This window comes from Rhinoderma darwinii, chromosome 3 (assembly GCF_050947455.1).
Source record: "Rhinoderma darwinii isolate aRhiDar2 chromosome 3, aRhiDar2.hap1, whole genome shotgun sequence".
Lineage (NCBI taxonomy): Eukaryota > Metazoa > Chordata > Amphibia > Anura > Rhinodermatidae > Rhinoderma > Rhinoderma darwinii.
This window is the reverse complement of record NC_134689.1, coordinates 182,100,182-182,127,804: the sequence shown is the minus strand read 5'-3', so window position 1 is coordinate 182,127,804 and position 27,623 is coordinate 182,100,182. Positions and strand designations below refer to the sequence as shown.

At 39.3% G+C, this 27,623-nt stretch overlaps 1 protein-coding gene across 2 annotated transcripts in view; it reads right to left on the bottom strand.

Moving 5' to 3' along the window:
* Positions 1-3,105: 3,105 nt before the first annotated feature.
* Positions 3,106-27,623, bottom strand: part of CAV1 (caveolin 1) — a 48,408-nt gene continuing 23,890 nt past the window's right edge. For both annotated transcript variants that reach the window (XM_075857118.1, XM_075857119.1), the window contains exon 3: positions 3,106-6,797. In XM_075857118.1, the coding sequence (XP_075713233.1) occupies positions 6,456-6,797 (342 nt within the window). In that variant the 3' untranslated portion in view covers positions 3,106-6,455. The remainder of the gene's footprint in view (positions 6,798-27,623) is intronic.

Below are 27,623 nucleotides of genomic sequence, written 5' to 3'. Positions count from 1 at the left end.
TCAATATACTTATTAAACTGACACCGTACAAAATCTCAGGTTTGCAGATTTTGGATTTCCCTGTTAATAACATTGATACAGAGATTCCTTTGTGTCTTTTAGTAACTTTATATTTCTCTGATCAGAGAGGTCTTAAGCTGTTTAGTGACAACGCCAAATTCAGAGACACTGAGATTCTCTAAGAGTAGGATCTAAGAAATGAATGGTTATATCTGAAGAGCCAAAAAGGAAAAAAAAAACACCTAAAGGTTGAATTCAGTTCAGTATTGATAAGTTATATATACAGTAGATACATACTTTATATAATCAGTGACTTCTTTATTAGGTTCTCCTGTACACCTACCTGAGCAATAATGAAAATATCCATTTAGCCAATCATATGGCAGAAATCCGTGCATAAAAGCACGCAGACATGGTCAAGAGACTCAGTCGTTGCTAAAAAAATAACTATAATGGGAAACAGATCTAAACTCAGTGAATGTGGCCATGGATTGATTGTTGGTGCCAGACAGGATCATTTGAGAATCTCAGAAACTGCTGATCACTCTGGATTTTCATGTGCAACAGCCTGTTGAGTTTACACGGAAACAAGAAAACAAATCCGCTGACCTGAAGCAAGAATGCCTTGTCAATGAGAGAGGTCAGAGGTAAATGACCAGCCTGGATCAGCTGAAAGTAACTCACCTCAAAGACACCACAGTAAACACCCTGTCTTACAACAATATGCAGAAGGGCATTTCTAAATGCAAAGCTCCTTGCAAATCTTAAGGTGTTTGGGCTACGAAAGATCCGACTGGGCTCTATTCAAGTCTAATAAGACCAAAAAACTACTGTAAGGCTGAGTGGGAACAAGCTCCCAATTACATACACCATAGAGATGATAAGGTCAGAATCCCTCATATATTAATAAATCCATGGATCCATCCTGCCGAAAATGGAAGGCCTCTCCAGTGTTCTCCTCCTCCAAGCAGTTGGACTCCTATTTTTAGACATTTATGGGAGATACTATTACTAGGCATTACATGTGTAGAATATCTCTGGTTCTGTGTTTCTACTTGTCCTTGTCTCAATATTGTCACTATGAGTAAAAGGGGATTTCCACTAAAATAAGTTTTAGCACATCGCTAGTATATGCCATCACTTATTCATTGGTGGTGATTTAACTGCTAGGACCCCACCAATCCTCAGAATGAAGGAGCCACAGCACTAGTTAAAGAGGCTCTGTCACCAGATTATAAGTGCTCTATCTCCTACATAATCTCATCGGCGCTGTAATGTAGATAACCATAGTGGTTTTTATTTTGAAAAACAATCATTTTTGAGCAAGTTATGAGCAATTTTAGATTTATGCTAATTAGTTTATTAATAGACAACTGGGCGTGTTTTACTTTTTACCAACTGGGCGTTGTACAGAGCAATCTACCAATCAGTGACCAATCAGCGTCATACACTTCTCATTTTTCCAGCCCATTGTTACAGTGAGATTGTGCAGTGAAAGAAGCTGGGCTGGAACAATGAGAAGTGTAGGACACGGATTAGTCACTGATTGGTCGGCGTCATACACTTCACTGTACAACACCCAGTTGGTAAAAAGTAAAAACATGCCCATTTGTCTATTAAGAAACGAATTAGCATAAATCTAAAATTGCTCATAACTTGCTCAAAAATGATTGTTTTTCAAAATAAAAACCACTGCTGTTATCTACATTACAGCGCCGATCAGATTATGTAGGAGATAGGGCACTTATAATCTGGTGACAGAGCCTCTTTAAGCGCTGCTGCCCCTTTGCAGATTTTTACTGCACAACGACGCTCTCAGCCACCCACTAAAGGTTGGACCACCAGTGATCATAATGTTATGGCACATCCCAGTGGCATGACATAACATTATTACTTGGGAATACCCCTTTAAATATGTTATCTACATATTTAGCAGAACTAAATTTGTTTCTTACCTGCACCATAAGTCACTTGTGGAGATTACTCAGTAGATATGAGTTGTGCTACATAGCAATACCGCTTAACTATGCTTACAACCTTAGCTCTGCTGCATATCTTATCTTCTCTGTGTTTTGATATGTATTAAAAGTTCTTCTAATTCTGCACCTATACCTGTTCAGCATACTTCTTGACCAGCATGCTTATTTCTAGGTCTTGGATGTCAGCTAGTAAAATAATGATCTGTAAAACAACTGCATTGTAAAAGTCACTCTAATGACCAAACTTTTATCCATTCTGCAGTTTTGACCCAATAATCTATTATTTTGGTGGTCATACCACTATAGTGGTTCCTAACATCAGAGTCATATGCTTTTCTTCCTTCCCCTAGGGCAAAGATTCTGCTTGCTGCCCTAGCTCTGTATCTAAATAGCCTGGTCAAGGCAACCAGCACCCGGGGGACATGCCACAACAGACCCCGTCTTCCCAGCTGCCCACCTACTATTTTTGATGTATCCCCTTTATCAAACATGTAACATACGTGAAGACTTAATCTAATTTTGTAGAGTCTACACTAAAATAATATCATTACTGTCACCCGATTATTGTTATACCGTATAACACCATAAACCGGTTAAACTATCAATAACATTTGTCACTTCTTCTGTAGATTACACTTTATGTTATACCACAACCAGTCTATAGAACCGTTCATTATAAATTTATGTGCACAACATACCATAAAAGCAATGTGATTTATGTTGGCAAGAGATATTTTTGGTTGTGGAACTAGGGCGTACGACTAAGAATGATGTTAGACATAAATCTCAAAATATCTTAAAAGTTGTTTGTAGTTTTAAAAGCCTATTTTAAAAGGGCATTACAAAGTTCCCTCTAAAAGAAAGTGGATTAAAGTTAGTCCTGTGCAACATTACCATATATGTAGATTTTGCTCCGCATTTTCTCTTGTGCTTAACACTTGGAAGGTTATTAAAACTAAACCTTTTGTTAACATAACTCGTCATCCAATCCCAACATGACCATCAGGTAGGCTTCTGTGTACACTGTGAATTATTGAAGAACAGCTCACATCCCATGGAACAAATAATAGTGACATTTTTACATGACAGCATGTTTCCACACATTTATCAAATAACTAACTCTAAACACGTTAAACCTTTTATTGTGCACATCTCTCCTTGTACATTGAATACAGTATGTGTTACATTGTAAATATGACTACGTTTCAAACAGCAGTTGCTTTACATTGAAAGTAAATCGCTTACATGACATTAGAGTACATCACAAACAGTATTCCAGAAGTCATTTGTCATATTGTGTTTATGTAGCAGAAAATATCCTTGTGTAATCTAAAAGGAGAACAAAAAGATGACATCACAATACATCTCTACACACAACTTGTGCCGGAAGAACTGATTTATGACATCACAAAGCCTCTTAATGGGGTTCCTCGGGACTCTGAATCTGCTCTTGTACACTTCATTGCAATTTAGTCCTTGAGCGGATGTCAGAGGACCACCCTGCCAGGATGTTTATGTATAAATGAATGACTATACTTTGTAGCCATCATTGAAGTCTATATTTTTATTGCGCCCATACACTTTGCTGTAAGCATATTCATGTTGATATAAACACATCTATACAAGGTGTGTGATCTTGGCTTGTGGACTGAATTGCAACTGGGTGTGTACTAAAAAATGTTTTTTCACTCTCCAAAGGAGAGTATAACTGATTATAATTAGTTAGAAGGGTATACTAGATTGGCCCTGGTTTTCTCTTTGCTGATAGCTATATATATATATATATATATATATATATATATATAAATAAAAGAAGCCCAGAGATTTACAAAATGCATTGAAGCCCGTGTATACAAACTAGCAAAGACAAGAAGGATCGATGTGGTCTGTTGCAACCTATCATGTCACTGTTTGTATTTCTGCAGTCAGGTTAGTGCTCTGATTGGTTGCTATAGAAGACCCTATGCTGATTGAATCATGTTGTACAATCTTAATGTAGGTGTACGCCTCTAAAGCAATAAACAACTGACATTATTTTGTGTACTTTCTCATTATGGGAGAACCTGAAAGAGGTAAAACAGGACAGTAAAAATTGCAACAAGGTCTAAGCTTAAAAAAGGAGATTCAGTTCTGCTGAAATTCGCAAACTCCACCTTGGTCAATTTTCAATGTCATTTATAAAGGTGACCTTTTGTAATATGTTTCCAAGGAATAAGTGAGGAGCCACTGATGGAATTGTAAATGAGATAGCAATTCTCAGCAAAACTAAACCTACACTTCCATGGTATAAAAATAAAGGAGCAGGAAAACTTAAATGCTGCATTTATTAGAATGTGTGTAATAATCTGTAAAGGTTTAATACTGCTAAAGAAACTCTAGTTCTCGCTAGAGTGATAAAGCCAACTACTGGAGCAAATATATACAAGAAGTACTGGTGCGGCAGATTCCCATAGTGACCAATCAGATCGCTGTGTTCTAACCTACCCTAAATCTGATTGGTTGATATGGGAAATACCCCTGCTTTTTGTGTGCACTACACTTTATACATTTTGCATATTACTGGTCTTAGTAAGGTTTGTCCTTTTCTGTAGTTTCCAATCACGGCTATCTAGGTTATGTACAGCTGGTACTCTTACTGATAACCTTGTATAAGACGGCATTTCACATTTCTAAATGCTACTCCAGCAGTTCACAGCTACCATCGTTCATGTTCAAACAATCATGTTAGCACAGTTGGTGAGGCATCTATTATCTAAACACATTGAATTCGTAAAGCCCCTATACCATTTTAACTCATTAATATACTATTCATGATGTTCACAAGATAGCAAAAATACTGACTGTTTTATTATAATCAGGAATTACATATTCTATTTTTTATATTTATTTATATATTTAAGTCTTTCATTAATATGTTGTTTATAGTTTTGATTTCGCAGAAACTTTTAGCCAAAGAAACCAACGAGATGTGAGATAAATGAAAAAGTGGAATAAATGAAGTAGTTAGTTTTGGTGTGTAAATAACTATTATAATAAGTTCACAAAGAATCTTGACAGCCAGCGCACTTGGAAGCAGCATGCATCATAGACATAATAAAAATGGCACTTTCATTAACTTTTTTTTTTTTTAGTATATATAGTGTAAGAGTAGTACAAAGCACACTTAACTAGTTCCTAGTTGTTAGTCCTCAGTAGACAGAGAAGGAGCGATATTTTTCCGATCAGGTGTAAAGGAAGCATCTGAGCTAGTTCCTTAGACACATAACATGATATATGTACAATACATATATATATATATATATATTATATATATATATATATATATATATGTCTATATATCACTTTACGTTTCAAAATACTAGAACAAGTAACGATGAAGAGTCCACTATATTGTACACAAGTTAAGTAAATTAGATGGTATATATATGTTGATTAGTATAGTCATATATTAGCCAGACACAGGCTTTAATTTGTAGCAACATATTTCATAAATATTCTGCACCATGAAATATTATTTCAGGTAAGATTTTACAGTGTATGATGTTCATAGCAAAATATACATTTTAATAAATGGCATAGAATTTCACAATACAATGTGCTTGACATCTGCATAAGTAGACATCCAAGAAAGAGTGGTCGGGCCGTAAATGGATTGCCGAAAGACGACTAGAATTGTTTATATATTTTTTAAAAGCATGTACATTAACAATTGACGTCATAGATGACTGGAGCCATTGTCATTCATTATATTAAAAACCATCAATAATTAAGTGACCTTATGATTTGAAATTTGTTAGACATCTGATATGGAATTCGTATTAATAAGAAGGTGTTATATTCATTGGCATGATTTTCAAAAAGATATCACATGATCACTGTTAAGTATTCTCATTCAACTCTTCAGGTTATGTATCCATTCTTTAGTGCCAATGAAAGATCAGTCAATTCCAAGAAGGAATATTGGAGCTTGAACAAAAGCTGAACAGACCTTCCTTACTAGTTACTACTCAAAGCTAGGCACAGAAATCATGTAGGAATCCTCTTGAATACAGTATACAGAATTTAGTAACAAAATATAGTTATTTACATTTGTTGCCTTTTTGCTATTGCTTTGCTTTTGGTTTTTTTAAATAAACTCAATGAATAATTCACTAGTTTTATTCATCCAAACTGCAGAATATTTTTCGCCAAATAAAACATTTACCATTAAACCAACTGTTTTGTAACATTTTTATGATTGTAACATGTAAGCATGACATGTAATATGTGTATAAAAAGAAAAGAAAACAGTATATCACATTGCGCCAACAGAAGCCGATAACAGCTTCTTTAGACAAAAATCTTCTATGAGGAAACAAACTTGCCCGTGGGCACACACTTTAGTGACTGTTTGATGTTATATCAGTGCCGATAAAATGTTGCTGATTTTAAAACGTATACATAAATTCTGACTATCTGCACCTGTTTGAGTGTCACTTATACTTCTTTGCGTAGAGAAATTTTAACAAAGCTGAACATCTTCCCGATGGCTTCAAACAGTGGGTCACAAAATGTGTGGATGCAGATGGAGTAGACCCGGCTGATGCACTGAATTTCAATCAGGTAGCTTTTTATGCATGGGACAACAGCCCAGATATGCAGGAATGACAGAATGGCAAAGTAAATGCCCCAGATAAGTGACAGCGGAATGCCGAAGATTGCAGACAGCAAGCGGTAGAACCAGTATTTCGTCACAGTGAAAGTGGTGAAGCTTGCCTTCCAGATGCCATCAAAACTGTGAGTTCCCTCTGGTTCAGCAATCACATCTTCAAAATCAATCTATAGGATGAAAAAGCAAAGTATTACACACAGAAACGTATACAAAAAGAAACCGAAAATCACAGATATAAAATACTTTACACTTTCCAACAAATTATATCTTACTTAAAGGCTATGTGAACTTTTCGTTTTGCTGAATTGCATATAAAATAAAAGAAAAAAGGCAACTTTGCTATAGTCTTGATTTATAAAAATAAATCCTACCATTTTCTACTAACAACTTCTATACAGGCCTATGTGTCTCCATGGTTACAGAATACAAACAAATCCAGTGTATAGTCTCATCAACTCTGTTATTATGTGTCACTTACTTCCATCTGCCTTCTCTTCTTGCGAACCTACATACAGTTGAAGAGGGGGCAGATAGAGTGGTTTAACAAATGACTGTAGAATCTGACTACACATAGGTTTGTTTGTAGTCTGTAACCATAGAGACACAAAAGAGTAGGTTATTGTATATCAGGACTATATGCAAAGTTGATTAATATTTTATTTTATGAGCACCAGAGCAATAAAAGTGGTCACAGCCTTTAAGATTAAGACTTCATCACAACATTAATGGTGCCATGTGGCTGTCAAGACACGTATGTAATATGACTTTCACGTACTACAAGTCAGATTTTTTTTCCATAAAATTTAATGGCAAATGTTAAACAACCATTGCATGACATTACTTTTTTCCTTTAAAGAGGTTATCCGAATTGTTACATTTTTTTTACAAACAGTTGCAAATGTACTAAAAATGAAAAAAAAAAAAACAATCAGTGCCCACCTATTCTTTCCCCTGGCGATCCAGCGCTGTTGCTCCGGCGGTCCTCCCGACCATAGTTTACATAAAGCCAGTATGTTACCGCTGCAGCTAATCAGAGGCCTCAGCGGTCATGTGTTGTATTCTTGGCGTGAACACTCAGCGATGGGCGTCATGATGCCAGGAATATAACACGTCACAGCTGAGGCTTCTGATTGGCTGCTGCAGTCACATGCTGGCTGCATGTAAACAAACATTGAGATGACCCCCAGATAGTCAGCGATAGATGGCTGGGGGGAAAAATAAGTGAGCACTGATTGATATTTTATTTTAGGATATTTGCAGCTGTTTGTAAAAAAAATGTAACAACTCGGATAGGCCCTTAAAGTCACTAAAATAACACAAATGTATTTCTAGTTGATTGGTATTATTATAGGCTACAGCACTCAGATGTTTATTCTGTGCCAGTTATATATTTGCCACCAAAACAAAATAAGTACCATAAAAAGATGTAGACATACAGGATTAAAATTCTCATCCAAATCTTTCAGGACAATATTCCGATTCCTGTGTCTCCAAACCTTACTTTGCCTATTTAATAATATAGTTTCTTAGCAGGAAAAAGCATTTTACATTTTAAAAAAAACATGATAAAAATAGCATTTACTATGTTCAGTACATTTGATCAAATCATCTAGTCTGCTCATATGAAATATGGAATGATATATCCCATGATTCCAAGATAAGATAGAATGACATTGGCTAAGATGATGTAGATTTAAGGCCCTATTACACAGGCCGATATTCGGCCGGTGCTGCGAGCGCCGATCAACAAAACATCATTGAGCGGCACTAGTTTGCTTCTGTCACAAGGAGCTAAGTATGGGGACGAGCGGTCGTTACCATGATCGCTCGTCCCCATACATTATCATCATGTCGGCAGCATGTCTTCCTGTTTACAGAGGGAGATGTGCTGCCGACAACAATATTTTGCTTTTTTAAAACTATACGACCAGCAGATGATCGATCGTTTGCTCGTTCATCTGCTGATCGCTGCCCTGTTTACACAGGGCAATTATCGGCAATGAGCATTATATGAACGCTTGTCTGCCCAATAATCGCCCAGTGTAAATGGGCCTTTACTCTACATTTAAGAAGTGTTATCCAGTGGTTGTCAATATTCACCGAAATGGTTTGTGACCGCATGGCAGAAATAACCCATTTTGTTCCAATAAGATTGGGCAGATTATACCTCATGAAGCAAGTATATTTAGTTCTCTATATCAGCTTAAGATGTCCTGTAGCGATAAAACATTATTTGCTCTTGGAGATATGTTAATCTTAAAGTTTAGTCTGGCTTTATAATCGGAAAGTAACATTTTATTTTATCTTGACAGATAAGTAAATACAATATCCGTTGATAATGTTAACACATCCAAGCTATTCATATTGTGTTCACATTTTTTCTCTAGTGAGAACTATCTTAAAGGTTACAGAATTGCCTATCAAAATTATACAGCAGAAAATCATTAAATTCATATTGCCATAATAATCTGCAAAGTTAGCTTCATCCGATATTAAATAAGTAAACCTATATTGCAAATAAAATTGCAAATAAGCCGGTGTTACACATGGGAACTTCTTTCTCCAGCAAATGACTTTTCATCCAATTTTTTTAGCTACATCTCTGATAGACCGCTCCAGAATTTACATATATATTTTCCTCCCATCAAATCCTTAGTTTGATAATATTTTTCATGATGAATTACAGAAATGAGTATCCTTCAGTTAGTTAACGAAGATGGTCTAAGGGCCTCACCTCAATCAGCATAGGTAGTAAGTCATATGTAATCAGAATAAGACGACGCGGTTTGCCCATCAGCAATGCAATGGATCTTACTAAAATTATTTAAGTTTGATGGAGAAACGGAACAGTATAAAACAAGCTGCTATATTGGTTAAGGGAGCTGTCATTTCCTGGGAATGACATCAAAGGGATTCTTAGATGAATTATTTCTTAGAATTGCTACTGATGTTTTATTAGTTAGAAAGTTTTACATTTTCAATTTATTAAAAAAAATCCTAATAACATTCAGACACGCTGGGCCATGCGAAATGTCATCTACATCTGCATTTTAATATCCACTTAATGGAGTGGAGTAAGTCAATTCCAAAAATAAATAAATAAAAACTTATATTTATTCTACTAGTGATTTCATAAATTATCCACTCAGGCCATCTGTAGACTATGTGCGGAATATTTAGTGACTGTGGGCCATTTGTTAAAATTAGTTTAGGTTTGGAGTAAGGCAATTTTTCGGGGATTATTCAAGGTTGACAATCAAATACAAAGAATCAAAAGACCACTCAAAACCATGTCCTATGAGTGGTTATGTAATATATTCAAATGCCACCAGTCTATCATTCATACTGGCATAAATAAATTAAAATGGTGGAACATGCAAATGACTCCAAACTGTTTTCCATATATCTTGTTTACAGGGAGAAGCAGAAAAATTCTCTATATGATTTTTAATAAATAATTGGATTTTAGCCATGTCATGATAGAATAGAACAATATTTTAGACAATTGTACGCTTCCAACTTTGTGGTAACAGTTTGGGGAAGGCACTTTTCTGTTCCAGCATGACTGTGCTCCTTGTGCACAACGTGAGGTCCATAATGATCTGGTTGGGCGAGCTGTGGAGGAACTCGAGTGGCTGGTACAGAGCTTGGACCTCAACCCTATTGAACACAAGCCAGAGCTTCTCGTCCAACATCAGTGCCTGACCTCACAAATGCTCTTTTAGCTGAATTCTCCTAGACACACTACAAAATCTCATTGAAAGACTTTCTAGAAGAGTGGAGGCTGTTATAGCCACAAAAGCGGGCCCAACTCCAAATGAATGCCTATGGTTTTGGAATGGGACATCCAACTAGCTCATATAGGTGTGATGGTCAGGTATTCACATACTTTTGGCTATATAGTGTATCTATGGCATATGAGTGGTCAATGATCTCGGACCACCACTGATTTCCACAATGAAAAGCCTCTACAGAGCAACCCGAATTGATTACACCTATAAACATTTCAATTTATCATCAGTAGAGGAGTCTGGTAGCGGCTTTCCCCCTTCTACCTATTGAAAACACATGCACACTCGGCCAAGCCAAGCTTGTATGTGTATGGGGGAGTCGGGAGGAATAGCTATCAGCCAAAAGATAGTTCGGCCGACAGCTATCTAAACTGTATGGCCAGCTTTATTCTTGCCTGATCTGTCTATATCTGTGTCATACCTGCACTATTGTAAACTGTTTGGTACTGACTGAAGACGGTGCTGAATTTGAGATGGATATATCTACATTAAATTAATGAGAGGACCCGGAATTTTTTAGCCATAGATTCCAGATATGTTACACAACTGTATAAACTAAACACTTCTGCCTTATCTCTGCAACTTTACAGATTACAATATGGCACAAACAGAGGAATTGTCTGAATATGGGCAACAAGGGATGGGGAAGATGTAGACAGACAGTCATAACGGGAGCTCATTGTTTGTCTATTCTAGACAATTGCTGGCTGATGATGAAACACACGATAAAGCGACAGTATGACTGTAGTGACCAATGACTTCCTCCCTGTTCTGTTTATATATGCACAAGTGAGAGCTTTGTTGTTCCTTTCTAGATTTCACTCTCCTAACATTGTAAGCAAACATTAAAAAGAAGACTTGGCAATGCCCATCCTTTCTTAGCATAAATCACTCAGCTGGAAGAAAACATCATCAAGAAACTTCACAGAGCAATTTCCCCATAAACAATCATTAACAACTGCCACAATTGGCCATATGTATTGGGTATCATATGAATACAATGCTGCATCCTATTCAAATGGTATATTCCGGCCTTAACCCCTTGGCGCAGCAGTCGGTTTGGTCCTTCATGACGGGGTAATCTTTATTGTTTTTCATACCTGCCTTCTGAGAGCCATTTTTTTTATTTTTCTGTCAAAGTAGCTGCATGAGGGCTTGTTTTTTTTGTGGCATGAGTTGTATTTTTAAAGGCACAATTTTGGGGTACATATAGGTAACAATAGAAAAAAAATAGCAATTCTACCATTATTTTGGGGTGTGGTATGAATGTCATGTTAACTTTATTATGTGGGTCAGCAAGATTACAGCGCTACCAAATGTATATAGTTTTTTTTAATGTTTTACTAATTTTGCACAATAAAATCACTTTAAAAAAATCTGTTTTTTGTATCGCCATATTCTGCCATTCCTAATTTTTTTTTTTCCATCCAAGTTTTTATTCGTTTTATTTTGGGGTACATACGACTAATTGCTCGCTTTCTATTCCTTGTTTTGTGAGATGGGAATAACTAAAAACAGCAATTCTGCCATTTTTTAATATTTTTTTTACAGCCTTTATCATTCAGGTTAAATAATGTGATCATTTTATAGTTTGCTTTATGGACACGGCACACCAATTATTGTTCCTTTTTCTATTTTTAGTTTTTGACATAATAAAGCATTTAAATAGGGAAAAAGTTTTTCTGTTTTTTAATTATGTTACGCAACTTTAGAAAAAAAAAATTGTAGTCTCACTAGGGAACTTGACCATGCAATCAATTTATTGCTCATATAAAATGCTGACATACTTCTGTATTGCAATGTATTATGCCTGTCAGAATAACGCTGACAAACATCCTAATAGGTGTAATAAGATAGCAGACCTAGGGGTATTGTAATGCCTCTGGTTGCCATCAGCTTTGCACAATTGTGTCACACGGAAGGGGCGATGGGGTGACAAACAAAGCACCTTCCCTCTGTCTAACCCCTTAGATGCCAGGGTCGCTAATGACTCGGCTGTTGAGCTCGCGCTTTCACAGTGCTGTACATGTATGGTGAAATGCGCAAACCCCTTGGTGGTCAAAGAGTTATAAATGTCTGCAATTGATATAGCAATGAAAGTGTCAGAAGCAGATTGTGTGGTTCCTTTAAACTTTAATTAGGATTAACCTGCAGATGGTTATGTTTTTTCTTTCTGCTGAATAAGCATGACAAATTTTTTTTTAACTAAGACTACATTTACAGCACATTTGGTGGAGAATCACACTGCCCCAAAAATGTAACTTGTTGATACATATGCGAGTTTGGTCGGATCGGTGGTGATATCTCTTATACAGAAGTACTTCAAGGAACTTCTTTATTTAATGTAGCTGTATGAGGCTTTGTCCTTTGCGGGATGAGTCACACTTTATGTAGGTGCCATGTTTGATACATATACATTAGCGTCTAATATAAAAAAAATGTGGGAAAAAAAATGTGGGAAAAAAAATGCGGAAAAAAAAAACAGTTCCACTGAAGTTTATATTTTTTTTTTTTACAGCATACACTGATCATCTTAAATGATGCTATACATTGTGCAGATTGATACGGTCATGATGATACCAAACATGTGTATATTATTTTATGTTTTGGAAATTTTATTGAATAAAGCTTATTTATTAGAAAAAATGTGCATTACTTGAGTACATTAGCTGTGTTCTGATATTCTGTACTCTTTTGCTTTGAATACTGTGATTAGCGTTGATCGCAACATTTAAAGGGTTAATGTCATTAGAGCTGGGCTGCGTCTGTCTATTACAGCTATTGCCGCGGTCCTGATCACACGGGCACTGCCTACTTGATGAGCAGGACAAGTATGCTCATCCTGATGTGGCAACGTCCTGCCACTCATGACCAGCATACTTGTCCTGCTTCGTCAATGGTTGAGTGGGTTTCAAGGACATTGATATTGATGGGCTATCCTTAGGATAGGTGTCCGACTCCCAGTGGAGTAACGAGTGCCACATTCCCTTCATTGTTTAACAGGCACAGTTCCATCCATTGAGTAGCGGCTGTGCCTGGTATTGCAGCTCAGTCCTATTAACTTGAATGGGACTGTTCTGCGGAGAGCTGCAGTACCAGGCATAGCTGCTACACAAGGTTTGGCGCTGTGGTTGGTAAACAATGAAGGGGACATGACGCTCTCTACCCTACTGGGAATCTTAAGGATAGGCCATCAATAACAAAATTTTGGAAATCCTTTCACTCAGCTGAATGGATCACCACCGATCTGATATTGGTGGCCTATCCTAAGGATATCCAAAGTCCTGAAAAACCCCTTTAAGCCATATGTTTTTAATGATCTCCTGCAGACTATGGTGCTTTTGCATGAAGACTGGTGTACAGACTTTGCAGTACACTGGTATGAGGAGGCATATTTGTACTGTGTACTGAATTAGAAATAACCACATTTTTATCTGACTACGGATCGGTTTCCAAAAATGCATTACAATCCGTGTCACTTACATCTATGTAAGGTTATTCAAAGGAACTATTGACATGTAAAATATTTTCTCTGAATTATGATGTGAATCCATCTGATCTTCAACTAGAACAGAACATCAGTAAAAGTCCTTCCCATAGTCACAGCTCAGCAAGGACTCTCCCATCCCATTACTTCTCACTCACATATCTGGTCTGAATCCCAAAAATAAATGCTGGGGCCTGGGAAAACGGTCAAGTCACCTTAACATCATGTTCAAAAGTATTCAGTTCAATAAATCAAATATTGTTTAACAAGTGGAGATGAAATGATATATATATGTGCTTACATTACTTCCCATTTGCTTCATTTTGTTTTAGTCTTGCAGCTCGCTGCTTGGTAAATGAAAAGACATCCAGGGTCTTGTGAGTAATAGATTTAAATGTCTGATTGTAAATGTCATATTAAGCTAACATTCGAATGAGAACTGGATCAGAATTAATATGGAAAAAAATCTTTTACTCCAAACTAGGATAAAGTTTATGCCAACCATCCACAGCTTTGTCAGCCAGTGTACGCAAAGCAGAGCTCTTGCTTATAACAACGAAATATTAGGACGTAGATGGCCACTAGTGTGTTTGTTGAACTTGTAACTAGAATTCTCTCTCCTCGTGTATATTTGGCGAGCACACTTCATTACTCTGCTACTCACAGGATAAGCTCTCTTGAGCTGGATCTTAGAATCATGGAAATAACAATGGCTGTACAATCGGTTTCTTCCGATACGGCTTTGTATAAATGGGTTAAAATTTCTAAATTGGCAAAAAGGCAATGGCATGAAGTTATTAATGTATACACTATATGTAATAAATCTTCTGTTTATACGTATCTTGTTAAAATAATTGACAGGGTTGACATTACTTTAAACATGACCATATCTCCCCAAGTATAAGTGGCAATACAGAATATTCCTTATACTTCCACCATAGCTAGTAACAGGGAAAGGTTGTACATACACTTAGCATCTTTGTTGTGTTTTTGCTCTAGAAGCCAAATGCTCCTTTATTGAGAATGGGATTTTATGACATGGAACTGATTGCAAAGCGAATGCATAAAATGATATCATAATAAAATATAGTGGCATCCAAGTGCAATGTGATTGATTACATTGCACTTGGATGCCACTATATTTTATTATATATACAATAAAAGTGACATTTTAATTTTCTATAATATTTATACTTCCTTCCAGTGAATTGCTTGATCTACAGTGGACACATAAATACTTACTATTCAGTGATCAATCAAATTATATCAGTTGTACCTTTCTTTTGCATTTGTTGGCATTTTTTAGAACCCATAAAACATAAAAAACTAAAATCAGTGTAAAAGTTAAGCTTTTCATACACTTAAGATAGCTCTCTTCTAAACGCTTGTTCGGCAGTCAGCTATTCCTCCCAACTCTCGCATACACATGGACGCTCGGTCGAGCAAGCATGCGTATTCAATGTAGAGAGGGGAATAAGCCTCATTTGGCAGCAGTTTGTCTCCTGTGGGAAAAAAGGACCACGTAAGTTGAAATCTAACATGCCAAATCCTTATTTCCCCTGACATCAGGGGAAATTTGGGTCACCCCGATACACATCAGATAGTCAGTCGCTCCTGCAAAAATCGTCGGGTTCAGCCAAATGCCATCTAGCCTTTAGGCTAGATTCACACAAGCATAGGGAAGCTCGGACATGATAAACGTGACGTTTTTCACGTCTGGGGTGTCCCCGTGCGGGTTCCGTTTTTCTCGGATCCCCATAGACTTGAGCCTATGGAGGGATCCGTGAAAATGGAACAAAATAGGACATGTTTTTATTTTTCAACTGACCTTTCATATGGTCCACTGAAACAACGGCCGTTTGAACAGCCCCATTGAATTACGTAGGTCCGCGTCACGGTCGTTGTTTCAACGGCCATCACACGGACGTATTCAACACTTGTGTGAATCAGGCCTTAGAGATTGTGCATGTTCAATTCTATGTAGCAGCTTCCAGTCATTTCTGATGACGCTTTTCTTGGGTGAGGGGAAAAAGGAGTCAACTGAAAAATCCACCATAATCAATGTACCCCCCCCCCCCCCCCATATAAGTCAGGTCTGGGTCTCTCGCAGCAGGTGCAGCCTTCAGTGGGTGACACCACTTGAATCCTTTAACATGCATTTTCATTTGAGTTATACCTAATAAAGTAATATCAATTGATGGATTTTATGACAACCGGTCCAAAAGTACAGAGGTTTCATTAAAGTCGAGCCTAATAGATGGTTACCTGTGGTTTCATTGCATAATATGTGATGCGAGCTGAAGCATGAATTCCCCATGTTCATACAGTAAACATTGTTCTGTAATGTTTTACATATATGTTTAGATAATCTAGATGACTATATGGCGCAGATAGGTTTGCAATCCTAGGATGACAATACAGGTTATTTATTGTCCTACCAGATTAGACAATGTACTGTCAGTTACCCCTGTGCTGCTGAAACATTGCCTATGATCTGTAAGTGCCAAATTCATTTCTTATCTTCCATACAGAATGAAACACTTTCACCTTAAGCTGTTATGGAATGTTCATGCTTTCTATTCTAGATTAAAAGTTTATCAGTAGACAAGCGCAAATGTAAAATTCTTCCAATGTTTTCATAAATAATAATTTTCTTAGCAACAATGTGAAACGATAAAAACAATCAAGTACTGGAGAGGTTTATTGAAATGGATCCTTTAAGCAGCAAAGCAGGGTTTATTAAGAAGACTTTCTGTAAATAATTAGCATAAGAGGTTTCGGAGACACGTATATGGACTTTAAGGGTATGTTCACACGGCCAAATTTCAGACGTATACGAGGCGTATTATGCCTCGTTTTACGTCTGAAAATAGGGCTCCAATACGTCGGCAAACATCTGCCCATTCATTTGAATGGGTTTGCCGACGTACTGTGCAGACGACCTGTTATTTACGCATCGTCGTTTGACAGCTGTCAAACGACGACGCGTAAAAATACAGCCTCGTCAAAAGAAGTGCAGGACACTTCTTTGGACGTTTTTGGAGCTGTTTTCTCATAGACTCCAATGAAAACAGCTCCAAAAACGTACGTAAAAAACGCCGCGAAAACGCCGTGAAAACGCCGCGAAAAATGCGAGTTGGTAAAAAAACGTCTGAAAAGCAGGGTCTGTTTTCCCTTGAAAACAGCTCTGGATTTTCAGACGTTTTTGTTGACTACGTGTGAACATACCCAAAAGGGAACCTGTCACATTGAAAACGCAGTCCAATCTGCTGAGAGCATGTTATATAGTAGGGGGAGCTGAGCAGATTGATGTATATAGTTTAGTGTGAAAAGATTCAGTATATCTTGTAATTTATTCATTTAAACAACTACTCATTCTTGGCTTAGGAGTCCAGTGGGCGGTCCTACTGAGTGATTGACAGCCTTCCCTGCGTAAGTCTACATATGGGGATAGCCCAGTGCTCAGATAAAGTCGAGGCCGGTGCACCTGTACTCATCTCAGGACTCTTCTCTGGTAATTTACATACATTGCACGCTGTATTATAACTGCTTTTTAGACAAAATGCTAAAACGGACAGTATTGAGTGGGGCATATTTAAGATGCTAATCCCCAGCAGTATAACAACGACATGCTGATGGTTTATTGCCCTAAAAACTAGTGACAGGTTCTCGTTAGTCGAATCCCTTTTTTGGCCTGTCCGAATAACATACTGTAGATGCCACAGGTGACATCAGCCTCTCTGCTCTTCTCATTTATTAAATGTATTATACTTATGCTGATGTAGTGGTGTAGTGTAGTGTATTGTTCTTCTCTATTACTCAAATAAAGAAAGCGATCTGGGTGATAGATGTATACTAGTTTAAGGTGCACCAAATGTAACACCGAGCTTGCAGTGCATGTTTGGTATGGTATATTCGCCAGGAAAATCTCCCAATGTATGCATAAAATGCGGGACCTAGAGATATGCAGCTGCATGCCATTCATTTGTGTATGTCCCCTATTGACTCCCATTGTAATTTTTTTTTTTTTACAGTATATACAGCGCGGGGTTCGACATAATACATCGGGAGCATTTCCTAGCATAACAGTGAATGCGTACTGTAAGTGCAGTAAGAGAGCATAACACCGGTTTTCTTAGAAAGCTGGAGTTGAATATGTGTTCTGGTATTTAAACCTTATAGTTTTGAAAACACCTGTTCCCTTAAGGTCGCTATGACAACCTGTCTAGCTTATGGGCGGTTCTTCTTTTACCTTGAACCTATCTCTCTTCTCTGTCCTTCTGCCAATAAGCTGTGGGGTTGTATTTATACCTGTCTTTTCCCACCTGTCTTTGCGTGTGAATTTTCCTATCTGCTGGTTTCTGATCAAGCTCCTGACTGCTCCCGCACTTCTGTTTTCCAGACCTTGTGTATACTGACCTCGGCTTGTCTCTCTGCTTACCGATTCTGATTATCCGCTCCCGGCTGGTTTTGATCTTGGCTTGTCTGATTACCCCTACTATGTTTCTGGAATTTCAGTTAACCTATTGGCTGTCCGATTTCTGGCTCAGGTTTGCTTGCTTTGCAGATAAAATTATCTATAAGCGTTTTCAATCATATACTTACTCCCAGATTTGTATTTATACATTTTCCTATGCCATTAAATAGGTTTAGAATTTGTGTATGGGGTTAAATGCTCCAATGTTAGCTCTATTTTAATGTACAATTTTTTTTAACTAAGCTGTTTTTCATTACCAAACTTTCATAAACAAATTAAACTATTTTTATTTTTTTGGGATGGTTTCTTTCCTATTGATTTAAGTTCCAACTAAAAAAAAAAATCCAGCACATTTGCCTGCAGCTGCCTAACAACTGTTTGGGAAAAGTCGACTCATAGAAATGAGGCACTGTAGAAAATTGGAACAAGTTGGTGTAAGTGATTAGAGATGAAAATGGAAACTGAGTCATCTTAAAGGAAAACTATGGCTGAAATACAGTCTGACATATATGAAAGAGCTTCTACAAGCACACAAGAAAAATTCCATAGAAGTTGTCAAAGCAAAGCTATGTGAATGAATAGAACTGGGAGAATATGTGTTTTAGGGAAGGGAGACACAACCTGCTACAATGTACAAAACATACTGTAAGGGTGGATTCACACGTGGCAGATTTGATGTAGAAATTTCTACAACTGTCCTCTACATCTGAATGGGGTTTGCCGATAATTATATAGCTGCTACAGCAACAACAGCCCCTTTCAGATGTATGTAATGGAGTTTTCAGTCACAAAAACGTATGCAGCAAATTTGGCACTTGTGACCTTACTCTTAGGGCATGTTCAGATGTGGCAGAAATTTTCTGCAAATTCCTGGCAATTACGCAACGAATCTGTAGCAAAATTTTCATATTTGACGGTTAAGTCAGACTTGGCGGATATCACAGCGGGCTTGTCGCAGATTTCAGCCTTTGCATTGCAAAAGCTGAGATTTGCTGCTTATCCGCAACAGACTGTGCATGCTGCGGAGTATAAATTCTGAACAGCAGCCTAAATTCTGCACTGTTATTTTCCGCAACGTCTAAACTAAGTTACTTAAAATGCTATGGAATCCAAAGGAAAAGAAAGGCTGAATGGAGTTGTTTCTGCAGCAAACACAAAATTCGCAACAAATTCTGCCACGTCCACTAAAGGGACGTCCACACAGTGTAAACACTGCAGAATTTCCATCCTGATTATCTGTGTGGAAATCCAGCAGCCTTTCACAAGAAAAATGGATATGCTGTAGATCGATAAACCTCATCACGAGTCCATCTCCGCACAAGTTTTCTGCGTGTTTTTCCCGCAGGTGAAGATTTGAATTTCCGCAAAGGAATTCTGGACAGAAATTCTGCAGTGTTCACTCTTTGTGAGGATGTATCTGCCAGTGAGTACAGTGAGCATAAAACCATTATGGTATGTGCACACGATATCGACAATTACGGCTGAAATTACAGAGCTGTTTTCAGGAGAAAAATGCTCCGTCATTTCAGACGTAATTGCTCATACTCGCGTTTTGCGAGGCGTCAATTACGGCCGTAATTTGGAGCTGTTCTTCATTGAAGTCAATGAAAAACGGCTTAAATTACGTCCCAAGAAGTTTCCTGCACTTCTTTGACGACGCTGTTATTTTACGCGCCGTCTTTTGACAGCGACGCGTAAAATTACAGGTCGTCGGCACAGTACGTCGGCAAACCCATTGAAATGAATGGGCAGATGTTTGCCGACGTATTTGAACCGTGTTTTCAGGTGTAATTCGAGGCTAAAACGCCTCGTTTACGCCTGAAAATAGGTCGTGTGAACCCAGCCTTACTATGTGCAGGTAGAGAAACACGAATATACATGTAGTGTGAAAGGCAATTTTTACTAGATGACAAATAATAGATAATTATTCTGACCGTTCATGAGAAAGTGTTTAGATCACAGTGCCATATTTATAATAAACTACATTTATTTGAAAAGAAATAATACTAATAAAATTCATAAAACATAAAAAAAAATACATCTATGGAGATCCTTGGTGATGTTTGCCAGTATTTGAGAAGAATGGTCTGGAAGCATAATCATTTCTCATACGGAGGAACTCAGTGCCACGTAGCTGTGAGCAATTTAAAACTTTCGGAAGAGGATTATTGAGTTTTGTGGAAAACCTGAATCACCGCATCAGTTGTTTAATTGAAATCATTTTAAATGCACGTATTTCCAATGTAATCCTTGTCTGTGACATCATCGTTCCACTGATATAATGTATAATCACCACGTCATTTAGCAAGGTAAGGAAAAAAGTTTCCTGACAGAATACAATGGGCGTTCTGTCATTGTTCTTTCAGTGTAACTTCCCTGCAGCCCGGATACGCTGCGCAACCGATTAACGTGCAGAAAATTTGCAATGTTGACGGTAGCAGCAAAATGGACAAGATTTCAATAAATCTTATCCGGATACTGCATCTTCAATCTGCATATAATTCGTGAGGAAATTCACCTGTGGTGCAACTCAATTTATGCTACAGGTTCTGAGCATTGATGCCGCGGATTTCCCCAATGACTTGTATGAGGAGCACAAAATCTGTTGTCAAATCACAAGCTGATTTCTATTGCGGTTTTTACAGCGATTATGCAGTTAATTCCGCATTATGTTTCACACAAAATCCGCAGATAAAACCACTGCAGAAGATCTGTATGCACAGCAAAAACAAACTATTTGCTGTGGATTTCTGTGAATGATTTACCTGCGGATTTTTGAGATTCCTCTGCGGATTTTCCATTGCGAAAAATCTGCAAAGTATCCAGCAAGAGGGAACATACTGTCAAAAATATTTTAATTATCTTTATATATGTGAACCTAAAAGTGCTATAGACAGTTGTCACTGGAGCACACAGATCTGCTGACACAAGAGCCTACATGGGGGGATGGCTATTCTATTTCAAGTCGTTTAGTTTATGGCTTTGCATTTCAGCTGTTACAAAGGCAACGTGAGAAAACGTGCTGACATTGTATTTCTTATGGCTAAAGATATATGTGGAGTTTTGGGACATTACCATATTTAGAATGCTCATGCTTTGCAAGTATGAAGTTACCACCTACTCTCATTTTCTTATAAATAAAGATGGATCGCCCCCTGTGGGCAGAGACTGTTTGAACACTGAAGCTGCGTGTCATGGTCTCTCCGGCCGGCCTCTCTCAGATCCACCATTGAGAGAGCATTCATTAATTTGGAACTCACAGACAAATGCAGATAATGTCCAACGTTAATGGACAATGTAAATTCTGCAGCGACATTACCCTTAGGCCAGGATTACACGCACAGTATTGATGCCATTTTTTTTTTAACCAATCACAGGAGTGGACACAAAAGGAAAGGAGATGCATCAGTCTTTTCTTTATATCTTTCCTTCCTATTGAATCCAGGGAGAGGGAGATGCAAAGTAGAAGCAGAGTAGTTGCTTATGGCAACCAATCAGGTTGCTGCATTCATTTTCCTAAAAGGCCCCTAAAAAATGAGGTGAAATCCGATTGGTTGCCAAGTTCAAATACTCCACTTTTCCTTTGCACCAGTTTTAAAATATCTTCTCCAGTGTCTCTTCATGCTAGCAGCTTGATTTGCCTAATTGTAAGGGTATGTTCACACGCTAAACAAAAAATGGCTGTAAAATATGGAGCTGTTTTCAAGGGAAAACAGCCTCTGATTTTCAGCCGTTTTTTGAAACTACAAACGTTTTTTGGAGCTGTTTTTCTATTGACCTAATGAAAAAGTTTTTTTAAACAGCCACGTTAAAAAAAAACATCCTGTCGGAACACACAAGCGTTCAGCTTCCGTATATTCAGCCGTTCTTCGGCGCGTTTATGGCCCGAAAAACGGCTGAAAATAAGCTGTGTGAACATACCCTAAGGCTGGGTTCACACACACTATTTACGGACGTAATTCGGGCGTTTTAGTCCCGAATTACATCCGAAAATACGGCTCAAAAGCGGCAAACATCTGCCCATTCATTTGAATGGGTTTTACGATGTGCTGTGGCGATGGTCATTTTTTTTACGCGCGTCATTTTTTTACGCTGTCAAAAGGCGGTGCGTAAAAAAGACGCCCGCGTCAAAGAAGTGCCTGTCACTTCTTCAGACGTAAATTGAGCCATTTTCCATGGACTCCATGGAAAAACAGCTCCAATTACGTCCGTAATGGATGCAGCGAAAGACGCCTGCACTTGCCATTACGGCTGAAATTGCGGAGCTGTTTTCTCCTGAAAACAGCTCCGAGATTTCAGCCATAACGGACGCTGCCGTGTGAACATACCCTAATAGTGTAGGTCCCCCTTATAATGGGGATTCCTACATGGACATTAAGGGCATGCCCCCACGTGGCGGATTTCCTCCGCAACTGTCCGCATCAATGCCGCACCTAATCCGGGTTGCGGATTACGGCTGCGGATCTGCCCAAAATGTGCAGTAAATTGATGCGGACTAGCTGCTGCGGACTGCGGTAAAAGTGCTTCCCTTCTCTCTATCAGTGCAGGATAGAGAGAAGGGACAGCACTTTCCCTAGTGAAAGTAAACGAATTTCATACTTACCGGCCGTTGTCTTGGTGACGCGTCCCTCTTTCGGCATCCAGCCCTACCTCCCTGGATGACGCGGCAGTCCATGTGACCGCTGCAGCCTGTGATTGGCTGCAGCCGTCACTTAGACTGAAGCGTCATCCTGGGAAGCCGGACTGGAGACAGAAGCAGGGAGTTCTCGGTAAGTATGAACTTCTATTTTTTTACAGGTTGCTGTATATTGTGATCGGTAGTCACTGTCCAGGGTGCTGAAACAGTTACTGACGATCGCTTAACTCTTTCAGCACCCTGGACAGTGACTATTTACTGACGTCTCCTAGCAACGCTCCCGTAATTCCGGGAGCCCCATTGACTTCCTCAGTCTGGCTGTAGACCTAGAAATACATAGGTCCAGCCAGAATGAAGAAATGTCATGTCAAAAAAGCAAGACGCATCCGCAGCACACATAACATGTGCATGACAGCTGCGGACTTCATTGCGGAATTTAGAATCTCCATTGAAGTCAATGGAGAAATTCCGCCATGAGTCCGCAACCAGTCCGCCACTGCTCCGCAACAGACAGAGCATGCTGCGGACACCAAATTCCGCTCCGCAGCCTATGCTCCGCAGCGGAATTTTACGCATCGTCTAAACGAACACTTCTAAATTTAAGTGGAAGTCAATGGAGAAACGGCTCCGCTGCGGAGTGTCCGCAGCGGAATTCAAGTGAAATTCTGCCACGTGTGAACCCAGCCTTAAACATCTCTCAGTTGCTTCTTAGCATCAGACAAGTTCTTATTCGGTCTCATTTATAAAAACTTGTCTAGACAAAAAGTTCAGGAGTTTCTGAAAGTAGCCAATCAGATCACTGGTTTGAGGTTTGACGGCCATCACATGGACGTATACTACGGTCGTCCGAATTCAACTTAGGTAGCATGAGAATCGCAACTATATTTGCATTTTAAGTCTGGGTTTTCAGATTTAGTAATGAATCTGGATGTCTGGTTTATTATTATGGTTAAACCTTTGGCTATAAATGTATTCTTAACAAGATATAAAACAAAAATGCTAATTTATAAGATATTTCACAGTTTTTCATTGGGAATAATTGTAATTGAACTTGCTTACTCTGCCAATGAATTTTCGCTTGTCAGTTGGCAGATGTGGAATTTACCATCAGAACGGCAGAGTGGGAAGCTGACAATACAGAATCCAGGGCCCATTGTCCTAGGCACAGGCATGTTTACTTATGTAGCAAATATTTTCTCTCAATGTCGCACTTGTGTAACAATTCACTTGGAAAGAATGTATCTAATGAACAAGACAATCTGTAAAGCTGATAATATTTGCCTGTGAATTAGAAAAGCTTTTTCAGATGTATCAAGACCTTGTTAGATCACAGCATGGAAACCGGTGTGCTAATAGTGGTTTTACCTCCACTACTGTCTGCATGAAGGTGTAATAGGCGTTCAGTCACAGTTAGGGCTTATTCAGACGAACGGGATATACGTCCGTGCAACGCGCGTGATTTTCACGCGTTTCGCACGGACCTATATTAGTCTATGGGGCTGTGCAGACATGTGCGTGATTTTTACGCTGTGTGAGTCCGCAGCGAAAAAGTCACGACATGTCCGTTCTTTGGGTGTTTTTCGCGCATCACGCACCCATTGAAGTCAATGGGTGCGTGAAAATCACGCATGCCACACGGATGCACTTCGCGAAACAGCTGTGAAAAGGATGAATGAAAACAGAAAAGCACCACGTGCTTTTCTGTTTACAAACATCCAAATGGAGTGTCATAATGATGGCGGCTGCGCGAAAATCACGCAGCCGTGCATCATACGAGGCTGACACACGCAGCTGACCAGTGCCTTTTGCACGCGCAAAACGCTGCGTGCACAACAGACACAAACGGAAACCATGGGCACAGGATCCGTCACCATTGAAATCAATGGTGATGGAAACGGAAACCTCTGGTTTCCGTTCGTGTCAGTTTGTGTCTGTTCAGGGTCTCGTTCTGACGGAAACCTCAGACAAAACGTCAGAACGGGACCCCAACGCAGATGTGAACGAAGCCTTACCTGTATTCTGTAAGACCTTAAGGCTATGTTCACACATTGCAATTTGTTGCAGATTGTGGTGCACATTTTGAAGTCAAAAGTGCTTTTTAAAACAAGTGGGAAAAAATTAAGAACTAAGGCCTCATATGCACATGATCGTAGTGGTATGTACGGCCTCTGATTTGCGGTTCGGACGGCCACAGAGTGTCATCCGCGGGCCGCCCGCAAATCACAGGCCGTGCACATGGCCGTGTACATTCATTTCAATGAGCCCAGACCACAAAATGCGGCCCATAGAGAACATGTCCTATCTTTTTGCGGTCCAGGCTCCAGAGCAATGCACGGACCGCTGAAACCACATTTGTGTGCATGGGCCCATAGAAATGAATGGGACTGCAATTCACTCACAGATTCGCGGGTGAATTGTGGCCACAACAACAAGTTCACGTGCAAGTTATTCTTCTCCTTTCTACTCGATCCAGCTCTGGCTTTGACTCAAAAATCGGCATCAAAATCTGCAACAAATTGCTATGTGAAAATATAGCTTAAGGCCTTATTCACACGAATGTGTTTTACGTCCGTGCTACGCGCGTGATTTTCACGCGCATCGCACAGACCTATGTTAATGAATGGGGCCGTTCAGACTGTCAGTGATTTTCATGCAGCGTATGTCCGCTGCGTAAAACTCACGACATGTCCTATATTGGCCGTGTTCCTGCAGCACGCACCCATTGAAGTCAATGGGTGTGTGCAAATCGTGCTTGGCACACGGAAGCACTTACGGGTGCCGCTCGTGATTCACGCAACAGTAGTAAAAAGAATGAATGAAAACAGAAAAGCACCTCGTGCTTTTCTGTTTGTGAACATAAAACCATATGTTTGAATAAGGCCTAAGGCCGTAAAAACCATGCAGCGTATCCCACCTTGAACCTGCAGTACATTCCATCCGAAAACCACATTGTTGTGTGTTTTTTCGGATGTAATTTCCGCTGCGGAAAAGCCGCTCATACTTAGAGGTCATTGTTATAGCGACACGTCTCTCCACCACAGTCCGGTCCGGCCTCCCTGGATGTCGCTGCAGCCCATATGACAACTGCCTGTGATTGGCAGCAGCGGCAGTCACATGGGATGCAAAGTCCTCCCAGGACGCCAGACTGCAGGAAGGAGAAGGGCGTTCTGGGTATGATTTTTTTTTATATTCCGTAGTTGCGATTTTTGCAGGTTATTGCATTTCCTTTGAATTCAATGGGCAAAACCCGCAACAGAAAATCAACAAAAACACAGCATAAATTGACATGGCAGGTCAGTTTATTAACGTTTACGCTGCGTTTTTTTCCACAGCGTGGGCACGAAATTTTCTGAATCTCATTCACTTTGCAGCCACTGTAAATGGTGTGCAATTTACACACAGAATTCCATTGCGCAAATTACGCAGTGTTTGCGCTACGTGGGAACCCGGCCTAAGGATGCAGTCACACATGGCAGATTGTTGCAGAAATTTTTTGCAACAGAAAATCAGTTCCATTCATCAGAATGGAACTTGCAGAAATGCATACACCTGTTGCAGAAAAAAAACATTTAGATGAATGCATTGTATTTTGCAGTTGCAAAAATTTCTGCAACAAAATCAGCAACGTGCAACTGCAGTCGCTGGGTATGTTCCCACACACAGGATACGCTGTAGATTTTCTGCAACAGAAAATCTGCAGCAGAAACGCTAGAAAAACGCTGGTAAATCTGTAACAGAAATCCACACCAAATTGTGCATTTTTCCTGCTCATATTGCCGGGGAAACGCAGCGTTTTTTCCACAGCGGTTTTACCTGCGGATTTAGTGTTATACTTTGCTATAACGATTGTTTATGTGCACCTGCGGATTTCCAGCGGTTTTTGCTGCGTAAACGCTGTAAGAACCGCAACAACATAAATCTGTTGTGGAATTTCTGATCCCCCCCCCCCCCCACATTGAAGTCTATGGGCCAAACACGCAGCATCTCCGCACAGAACACTTTCCGCATGACTTTTGTGCGGTTTTTTTTCTGCAACGTGGGCATGAGATTTTCTAAATCTCATTCACTTTGCTGCTACTGTAAATGCTACAGAATTTCCAAACAGAATTCCGTTGTGGAAATTCCGCAATGTTTATGCTATGTGGGAACCCAGCCTTAGGATGGGTTCCCACAGTGCAGATTTGCTGCAGATTAAGGCCTCATGCACACGAACGTATTTTTGTCCTCCCGTAAATACGAGTCCTTGGTCACACATATTCGACCCGTATTGCACCAGTATTTACGGACCCGTGCCAGTAAATACTGGTCCGATGTCACCAGTATTCCACCCGTATTTACGGGCACGTTTTCGCTGCAAAATTGCACTGCACTAATCGGCAGCCCTTCTCTCTATCAGTGCAGGATAGAGAGAAGGGACAGCCCTTTCCGCAGTAAAAGTAAAATAAATTCATACTTACCCGGCAGTTGTCTTGGTGGTCCCTCTCTTGACATCCAGCCTGACCTCCCTGGATAACGCGGCAGTTCATGTGACCGCTGCAGCCAGTGATTGGCCTGTGATTGGCTGCAGTGGCCACATGGGATGAAACGTCATCCCAGGATGCC